The sequence below is a fragment of the Carica papaya genome, chromosome 2, assembly GCF_054855325.1.
Source record: "Carica papaya isolate Zhongbai chromosome 2, ASM5485532v1, whole genome shotgun sequence".
Lineage (NCBI taxonomy): Eukaryota > Viridiplantae > Streptophyta > Magnoliopsida > Brassicales > Caricaceae > Carica > Carica papaya.
Genome location: NC_142310.1, coordinates 724,028 through 734,569, shown reverse-complemented (window position 1 = coordinate 734,569; position 10,542 = coordinate 724,028). Strand labels below are relative to the sequence as shown.

The window sequence follows — 10,542 nt, the reverse complement described above, 5'->3', positions numbered from 1 at the left end:
TTATGTACTAATATTTGGTAATATTAACTCTAAGTATTACTCTTTCATCCTTGTTTTAAATCTTTATCCTATTAATCATCATTTATTTAAATAGTTGATACATTTATTTTTTTACGAAATGTTATAAATTATTAGATTGTGCTCATATTATCTTCGTTTGAACGTTATTTTCTTATGTTATTAATATCTACACATCATCTATTAATGAATATATTGATTTCTATTAAAAAAAATCTTTGATTACTCCAATATTTGCTCATGTACTCTATAGACAAAATTTAGTTCATGAAATTCTACTCGTATTTTTTTATAAACCTATTACTTCAAACGTAACTCAAAAACCCTTAAAGAAGTCGTAGTTTAATTTAATATTAAATTATCATAACATTTAATAATAATAATTCACAATCATATCAAAATATCCGTGAACTCTATAATCGTATTGTGGATCGTTGCAAAAATTAGTATAACCCACGTACCTAACTCATTCACAAGCTTGTATAGTCCACTCGTCCACACCAAACACTACATCATTTAACTCTCAAGACTTTAATTGATGAAGAACATTATGATGTTATTTGTAAGCTTAATAGTTCTCTTTATGACTTGAAACAACCTCCATATATGCTTGGTTTTAGGGATCTTGTAGATTTCAATTTACTATGGCTTTAAGTTGTCAAAATGTAGATACATCATTATCTAAAAATTAGGAAAAAACTTATATCTAGCTGAACTTTGTCGGAGAACAAGTATTAGATTAATTATGTGTAATTAAATTTTAATTTTATTATTGACTCTTAATACCCTTTTGTCGAAAAGAATTTTAAACTTACTATTATGTTATTTTTCGATGAATATCGAAGTTTTTTTTTTATTATTTTCTGATGAATATTTAATATATGATAATAAAAAAAGTTATATGAAAATTAACATCGCAAAAATTATTTTCTTTAATACCCTAATCATATTAAGTTTCATCATGCCCGTATCTCTATATCAAAAAATAATTCTTATATGATTCAAAATTCGTACGTACCTACTAAATTTCATTTTTAATAAAAATACCATATAGAAAATGAATGAATTAAACAATATGTACATGCAAGTGTATATGCAGAAATACGTATAAGATTTACTAAGAATAAAGAATTTAATTGATTAATCGAGTATAAAAAATGACGACAACATCAGTAAAAATATAAGAAAACATTAAAGCACAAAAGGGTAGCAAGGATCAAGCAACACTATAGTTCTTCAACGTTTTTTGCCTTTACCGCCACTTATATTTTCCCAAACAGAGATCCAATCATCCTCAGAATGTAATCCTTTAACTTGATTGCAACCTTGCTCGCAAGCGAGTGAACACTTATCTTGAGTTGTACTTCCTACTTTCAAGCATGCAAGCACGCATTCTCCAATGCACTTTGCGCTTGCTGCCGAACAAAATTCGATGGTGTAAGCCATTACAAACATCCCAATTATTAACACGCCTACGGAGTTCTTGGTGGCCATTTGGGTGATGTTGCTTTAATTTTTTCTTTTGTTGGATGTTGTCTGTGATGATAAAGTTGGTTTTGGATATCTTTATAGAGGAAAAATCCTTAATTTTAGACAACGAATGTGTGTGGTTTGGAGTAAAAGATGGAGAAAACATGAACTTAAGAAATTTGGAGAGGTTCCAGATCTTTGATTATCTAAAGAAAGAAAATTCTTTTTTAAGGGTTAGTAGAAAAATTTGAGAGATTTCATATGTAGACGAAGTATCCAAAAGATCTGTAATATACCCTTCAATTAAAAGACATGAACAAAAGATTGATGGAGTTCTTTGCCAACTTTGTCAGCTAAAAGGGGTAAGTTACTGATTTACGCACATAAAAGAAGTTCACACCCACAAAATATTCATAACCTTTTCTTTTTCTCGATCGTACTATACATATCTATATGTATAGACAAGGTATATCTATTCACAGGACTGTTTAGTTATTTAATCAGCCCTTAATTAGTCGATAATAAGGGTGAGTTTTGAGCTTCTTCATAACCATTTTCATATTCTCGTTCAATATATATATATATATATACACACACACTGATGTTTTTGACTACTGTCTATTATATGAACTTGGAGACGCGGCGAGCGAAGAAGATGAGATTTCGGGCCAGGCCCAACATGCAAAGCCCATTAGAGTCCAAAGAAGTTATTCCCATGGCCCATTATTTGAGAGAATTTAATTTAAATATATATATTTCAAATACTTGTATTTAAAAGTATAATTATTTACGTATATTATTACTCATTAGTTATAAAATATTCATACGTATATATAATGTAAAAATGAGTAATGTTTATATGGTATCAATTCTATATATGTATGCATAATAAAATTTCTAATTAATGATTAATTAATTGTTAATGCATATTAAAACCATTAATGAAAATATTAGGTGAATTCAAATTCAACAAGTGTTGCATTATGATTGGCTAAATATCCAACCAATGGTAACATAAAAGGGAACAGGAACTTGTATATCCATATATATATATATATGTATATATGTTTATCTGTATATATCTATATGTATTAATGGAAAGCACTTTTCCCAACCTGTTCAATCTATCCTCTTCCTCGATGAGACCTTATCTCCACCCATTCTCCATGTGGGACTGCGACATTCATTGTGTCTGCAATTTGTTAAGATTAAGAAAACCTACAATTTTCGTACATTGTCGTATGAAATTTCAAATGATAGATACATTGTCTACCTATATGTATAGTTGATCACTGTAAAATGCAATAATACTTAAGAAAAAAGGATATTAAACCAGAAAAAAAAAAAAAAAAGAAGAAACAGCTAGAGCTAGTAATTTATTGCAAGGAAAGAGATGAGACATATATCCACTTGCATGCATGAATCTATACATGTATCAGACACTCACATATATATACAGACACAACTATATAAACCTTGTCTGCCCTTTGACACCTCCACACCCTCTCCCTCAACCTCCATCCCCCTCTCTCTCTCTCTCTCTCTCTCTCAAGTTCAAAAACACACCACAGATGAAGATGAGGATTAAGAGTAGTAGTAATTATCTCAAGATATGTTTGCAGAGGTGCAGAAAATTATACGCAGAAACCCTAAAGATGATTTCTAGTTTGCATCGAGAGAAGAGTATCCCTAAAGATGTGCCGAAAGGTCATCTAGCTGTATATGTAGGTGATGACAGGGAAAGGTTTATAATCAAGGTTACTATATTGCACCATCCTCTCTTTAAAGTTCTTCTTGATCAGGCTGAAGATGTGTACGAATTCGCCATTGGTTCGAAACTTTGGATTCCTTGCGACACAAGCGATTTCTTGAGTATTCTTCGTTGTGCCAACTCTCAACTTCGAAAATTTTCACTGTGTTTTTTATGATTTCATGGTTGTTGAAAAGGGTAAGTTTATGAACTTTTCATTGTACATTATCCATAAGAGAATGTAATTACTTTATTGCTTCAAGTTTTGAGTTAGTTTAAGCATATATGATATTATATAATATATCGAATTGATCATCTGAAAAATTTAAATTAGTAATATTCTAATACATTAACTCACATAAAGATCTATCGAGTTAATAACATAAGTCAAGTATAGATTCATCAAACGTTGTGTAGAGATTTATGATTATAATATTATTAGAATATAAATTGACAAAAAATAATTTAATCAATTATTTATATTATAATATAAGTCAAGAATTTATAAAAAAAATTACATAACTATGAAAATATAGCTAATTATATGAGCTCATTATAAGATTATTTTTTATGATATATATATTTAAATATATATATATGAAGAAATCATTGTATATCAGTTTTGGTTCCCCATTTCAATTAAACTTTGACCGATTACCACTTTTTTTTTATTTAAAAGGTTTGATCTTATGTTTAAAATAGATTAACTATTTTTTTTTTTTAAGAATTTATTCGAAAACGTATACTTAGTCCAACTACGAGAAGATAAAATTTGAAGTTTAAACGATTACTTAAATTTTAAATATATTGTTTCGATTCTGTCGTGAATTCATTTCACTCGAATTTTAATTTTCTTGAAATTGAATTATGTCATAACAAAACTAAGCATTTAATTTTAGATGAATTTCATAAAAATAACTCATTTGTTCTAAACATGTTCTTAAATTTATCTCCCTCAAAGTACTTCGCATTGTTCTTGTAGCCAATTCTCCGAACTTGGAGAAGACTATCGAAGTTAAATTCATCATAGAACAGTAATTTTAAGCGTAGAAAATTAGTTATAATCTTATGATTTCATATAGAACTTTTTAAGTAGAAAACCACACAAATTTCCGTCCAAATAGAACTTTTTAAGATGATCAAAATTCAAACCCAAGAAGCAATTTACTTGCTGATCAGAAAGTGCATCAGAAAATGGAGGAACCCAAATCTTTTACGTCCATGGAGTTTTCAAGTATCAGACGTTCGGGTAAATAAAACACGAGTCTACTGTCATCTCCACCCAATAAAAGCCAAATTGTTATTCACAAAGTTTCCTGGCAACCAAACAGTGAGAAACAGGTACCCATTTACAGTCCGGAAAGCTAGAGATCTGTCACGAAGCTAAACAGAAGATAGGGAAAGAAACAGTTTAGCCAAGAAGGGATTCGCTTTTTCAGGAATTCATGGTCGACAATGGCCATGGTGTCGACAAGTGGGCTCCTGATTCCCAACAGGATCTCCTCGTTCGCCATTTGAGGGGAGTCTGTGAGGGCTTTAGAGGAAGGAAAGCTCTGTGGTTTAGATGGTAAGAGTATATACAGGCAATGGTTGGTACGGTAAGTTGTTATTTTGGTCTAGTTTGTGAAGTTTATTTCAAACCTTTTTTTTTTGTATTTTTTAAAATATTTTTTGTTAATTAGATTTATAATTTTAACGAATTTTTTAATTAATTATACAACTTTCATTTTTTTAGGAAAAATATTTATTTTTTTCATTATATATATTTATATTGTTATTTTGTATAAAATATATGATATATTAAAAACCTAGCTAGTAAAACTACAAGATGAGATTATACATAATTAGATTATGTATTATAAGTTGGATTATGTTTTGGTGTATTTTTATTGGGAGGTTATTTATATTATATTATAATTAATATATTAATATATATGCATTACATGTATATATATATATATATATTTTTTTTTTTAAACTAAAAGAAAATTTTTGGAAACACATATCTACATTATAACTGGAGTACAAGTTGTACTCTTGAGTTCATAATACAAAAGAAATATTTAAAGAAAAAAAATAACAAAATGGAAAAGGAAAAGTTCAACTTAAAAACAAAGACGACATACAGTTTGCTTCATGAGTCTCTTTCCAGGTGCAAAGATCTGTATAGTAAATACAGCAAAGCTATATATATATATATATATAATATTTGTAAGCAATAAGTTTCTTAGGAGATGGGAAGAGGTGCCCCATTCCACTCCTTGAGACAATCCAGCAATGGATCGATCATCTTCCCTGCACACATCGCCGAGAAAACCTTGTCAAACTCTTCTCCCGGGGACCGGACCTTCTCGCCGGTGAGCAAACCAGTTCCCAGCTCCTCCCTCACAAACTTGTAAAGCGGGTATGACCTGCATTCCTTAATCCTGTTTGGAATTGCTGCATTTCCAGCCTCCACTTCTAGCCTGGTACCTTCCACTTCTTTAGGTAAAAGGGTCTTGAGCTCCTCCTCAAAAGCTCCGATCTTGTGGAAGATTGAGCTGCCGGAGTTCTTGTCTCTGTCGGCGTTGATCAGCGCATGATCGACCAGGACTTGTCGGAGCTTTTGCATTAATGGGTAGGTGGCGCTGCATGGATCATCAGCATATGCAAATAGGTACTCCCTGTCCACCACTTTGAGCAAGTCTTTTTCACAGAACCTTGATGGGTGAAGCTCGCCATTGTCCCCCATGAATAAGACTTTTCTAATCACTTGGCTCACTGAATTCTTCACTGTGTTCTTCAAGTTCTCCTCCAAGTGCCTTAAATCAATGGCTTGGCAGAGAGCAACTAAGAACGTTGTAGACATGAGTTTTAATATATCAACAGCTTCGGCTGTCTTCCTGGAGGAGATTAGTCCCAGAGAGTTCACATCTTGATTATGTTGCTCAGCACTCTGTACATGGGTAGTGACAGGGTTTGCAAGATATTGCAGTTCTGAGCAGTAAGAAGCCATGGCAATTTCTGCACCTTTGAATCCATAATCCAAACTGGGATTACGACTTGCAGAAAGATTTGATGGCAACCCATTGTTGTAAAAATCATTTACCAGCTCGGAGAACTGAGCAAACATGAGTTTTCCAATTGAAGCGATGGCCAACCGGGTGTTATCCATGGAAACTCCAATTGGGGTTCCTTGGAAATTTCCTCCATGTAAAGCTTTGTTTCTTGAGACATCAATCAAAGGGTTGTCATTGACAGAATTGATCTCTCTTTCAATCATCTTGGTTGCTGTTCTAATGACTTCAATCTGAGGGCCAAGCCATTGTGGGGAGGTTCTCAGAGCATACCTGTCTTGTTTAGGCTTCTGTAAAGGATCCAATTCGTGTAGCTTCTGAGCTGCTTTGACAAAAGAGCTTCCATCCAAAATATGCTCCATTATAGCAGCAGCTTCAATCTGACCAGGATGGTGTTTGAGTTTATGAGTAAGATGGTCTGTAAACTCAGGTTTCCCTTGCATGACTTCTGCAAAAATGGCTGATAAAACTTCTGAGAGAATCGCCAGAATGTTAGCATCAAAAAGCACGATTGAAGCCAACCCAGATCCAACAGCAGTGCCATTGACAAGAGCCAGTCCTTCCTTAGGCTGCAACTCGAAGAACCCACCATCGATTCCAGCAAGGTGAAAAGCTTCTGATGGGTTAAGAGCTTCTCCATTAGGACCAACGGCTTTGGAGTTTGGTCGGCCGGTCAAAAGTCCGGCGATGTAGGAGAGGGGAACAAGGTCACCGGAGGCAGTGATGGTGCCTCTGAGAGGTAAACAGGGAGTGATACTGTGGTTGAGAAATTTGGTTATGGATTCCAAGATCTCAAATCTGATTCCTGAATAGCCCTGCAACAGAGTGTTGATCCTCACCAGCATTGCTGCTCTTGTTGCTGATTTCGACAGTGTATGGCATGATTCTGTCCCATTCCCAAATATCCCAGCATTCAAAAACCTGCAATTCACCCAAAAAAAAATTTATGAACAATTTATTAATAATCTGTTCAAATATATTGGAATCATACATATATGTCTTGACGATGATGCATTTTCGGGTGGTAGGTACGAACTTTAACGAGACTATATATATATATATATAAATATATATAATAGGCCCATTGTGGAGGACCCAGTAAAGCCAGGAGACTCGCTAAGAAATCATTGTGTATATTGATTAGGTAAACGACAGAAGACTCATTCATCTTCTTTGTAGTTTCTTACCTCGTCAACAATTTCCTAATCATGATTAAGAAGTACATTACTTATAATAATTTCTTTAATTTTTTTTAATTAACCACTATGATTATTATATAATTTTTTTGTCTTTTCATCTTTATGACCCAATTTTTTTTTTTAATTTTTTTCGAAGTAATTTAATTATATTAAAAAAAACTAATTATTTTTTTAGTTAATTTTGTATATTTATTAATGGGTGTTTTTAATTAGTAGGTTTTAATGTTTAACTAATTAATCATTTGAAATTTTCAAACATATTTAGAATAATTGGTTGGTATATTTAGTCACTTGTGGGAAAAAAAAAATGAAATTAAGACTAATTAATTTCTCAATTTGTAATAATCAAAATCATCTATCAATTTCATGGGTGTATCTCATCTATTCAACTATACCTAATCATATTAAATAAAATTTTTACAACATATATGTAGTAGTTGCATATTATATATATATATATATATATATATATATATGGAGGTTGCCAAGTATCTTTTAGTGGTGGACCATGAACCAATCAGAAAATATTGGTGGTGCACTTTTTATTAATTGTTCTTCCCAAATCCACAATGCAAATTTATTATTTAAATTTAAAATTCATTAAAAAAATTACTCTATAATATTTATTTTAATTAATTTATGCTTCAATTTTTTAGAAAAAAAAAATTTGTATAATCTTATTCGAAATATTTGACTTAAATTATTTTATAATTTTTAATAAAAATTAATTACTCAAAATTTTACATATTTCTATCTCAAAAATAATGAATTTATATTTTTTCAAAAATTATTAAAATAAACTAGTTAATTTATTTATATGTAAACAAGAAATATACGTCCCCTTTCATACCTAACCATACATATGATCACTAACAATTCACCTACTTTCCTTTACATGAAATGTTTCATAAATATTTAAAAAAAAAAATACATATCTATAATTATATATATGTTTATATATATCATATACTCTTTTAATTATTACATAATTAATTACTCACTAATTATAAAATTATGATAATTACGTATGTTTATTAAAAATTTAAGTTTATCTAATAAAATTTTTATTTTTATTATTTTGGCATGTTCTTTCTTTGCCTTCAAATTATATTTGTCTCTAGTGTGACTTCATTTGAACGAAGGTTATGTTTTTATTGTGTTACAATTAATATTTGTGTCCTATAGTGTTATAATTTGTATGTATCTACGTGTATATATATGTGTGTGTGTGTATATATATATATATCAATAAATGTTTATAAATTTTACCAAAAATAAAATTTATTTACCTTATGAGTTCCTTTTGGAGGGCAGCTCCATTTTTGGTCCTCCTGTGTGACGTTGCACCAAAACCAGTGGTGACACCGTAGCTGTCAGTTCCATTGTTCATGCTGTTCATGACCCAGTCGCTGCTAGCCTTAACGCCGGCCCTCGACGCCTCCGACAGCTCCACCTTCACACCACCAACTGGATCCACCACCTGGCTTCCTCCGCCGGCTGCAACCGCCACCACCTGCGCGATCGTCAGCGTCTCACCCCCGAGTCTCACCACTGGTTTTCTCGACTCCTCAACCATACGCTTCACCTCGTCCAGGTGGCTCCCTTTCAGTGACTCCGCCGCCATGCCCCAGTTCAATGGGTCATGATGATTTGATGTGCAGAACTCGAACGAACCATTCCCATTGCAGCTCTCCATCGATGGATGATCACTCGAAAGAAACACAGATTAAAAAAGGACTGGTTTTGGTTTTGGTTTTGGTTTTGGTTGGTGACTGTTTGGCAGCCAAGAAAGTGTTTTTATAATATGCGTAGGACAAAAAAAAAAAAATCTTCTATATATAATGGGTGTAGTTATATCTGCTTAAAGGAAATTTTCTGGGTGGAAATTAATGGGAGTGAAAATTTCCTGGTGGTGAAGGGAAAATGAGGAGTTTAAATAGAATAAGGAGGGGGAGGGAGATGATGATTGATGACACTGTTGGGTTGGTGAGCCGATGGGTTAGTTGAGAACGTTAATTAGCCGTTGGATTATGGGGGATTTGAACGATTAGGATTTTGAAACGTGGCAAGCAATCGGCCAATCAGAGTGAAACTTTTCATCACTCAAGAGGGAGAAAGGAGGGGGGTTGGTGCAAGTAGCGGAGCATGCGAAAGAACACGTCATATCATTTTTCTATCTTACATTTGGCAATGAACGCACCCCTCTGCCTTCGTGGAACTTTGTTTTTTTTTTTTTTTTAATTTATAATTTTTTTACATGAATTTAAATGTAAAAATATTTTAATCAATTTTTACTTATTTTTTTCAAAAATTTTATATTTACTAATTAAATAATATATACACATTAATTATAATAAATAAAAATAATTTTAAAATAATAATACGTCATTCTTTTTAATATACATATTAAAAAAAAATCACAAAACACAAATAATATAATGATAGGTTGATACAATAATAAATTTCATTCATTTAACTCTATAAATAAAGTATATTATATAAATTATATATTAGAAATTAACGACTTACCCATTTAAAAATTTTGACCCTAAACATTTTTAAAAATACAAATCGGCTCGATTGCTTGTAAAATAAAAAATATATATATATCGTGTATTTAGTTAAGCAGTTGTTGATAATAATTTTTTCGTTTGAGAAGTTAAAATAAGATTATCACTTTAAATTTTTAAAATTGCCTTAATTAGCATCACGTAAGTATAAATAAGACAATTCTATTTTTATTTTATTTTATTTTTTTACTTTATACATATTGAAATATAAATTTTTGTCAAAAATTAGATGTATATTTAATTAATAAGTTTTGAAAAATCTCAAATCTCTAACTACTTGAATTTTGGAGGTGTAGGAATTCGTGGGGGAGCTAATCACTTTGATCCAAAGAAGATTTGGTTGCTTTCAACGTCAAGGATTTTTTTTCATAGAAAGCAAAGAGAAGGTATACCAAAAAGAGGTAGAGATAATTCCTTAACTTTTCCAAACTTTCGTGTCGGTAGGGTTATCCTAAATAAATTAAGTTACATTTCGGTAA

At 31.4% G+C, this 10,542-nt stretch overlaps 2 protein-coding genes across 2 annotated transcripts; one reads left to right on the top strand and one right to left on the bottom strand.

Annotated features, from left to right (window-relative positions):
- Positions 1 to 3,065: 3,065 nt before the first annotated feature.
- Positions 3,066 to 3,416, top strand: LOC148268640 (auxin-induced protein 15A-like). The gene has a single exon (XM_088212340.1). The coding sequence runs from the start codon at positions 3,066 to 3,068 to the stop codon at positions 3,414 to 3,416; it is 351 nt and encodes a 116-aa protein (XP_088068466.1).
- Positions 3,417 to 5,227: 1,811 nt separating this feature from the next.
- Positions 5,228 to 9,412, bottom strand: PAL3 (phenyl alanine ammonia-lyase 3). Its single transcript, XM_088212440.1, has 2 exons — positions 8,783 to 9,412; positions 5,228 to 7,215 (listed from the first exon to the last, which is right to left on the bottom strand). The coding sequence occupies exons 1-2, from the start codon at positions 9,187 to 9,189 to the stop codon at positions 5,466 to 5,468; spliced, it is 2,157 nt and encodes a 718-aa protein (XP_088068566.1). The 5' UTR covers positions 9,190 to 9,412; the 3' UTR covers positions 5,228 to 5,465.
- Between the last annotated feature and the right edge of the window lie 1,130 nt (positions 9,413 to 10,542).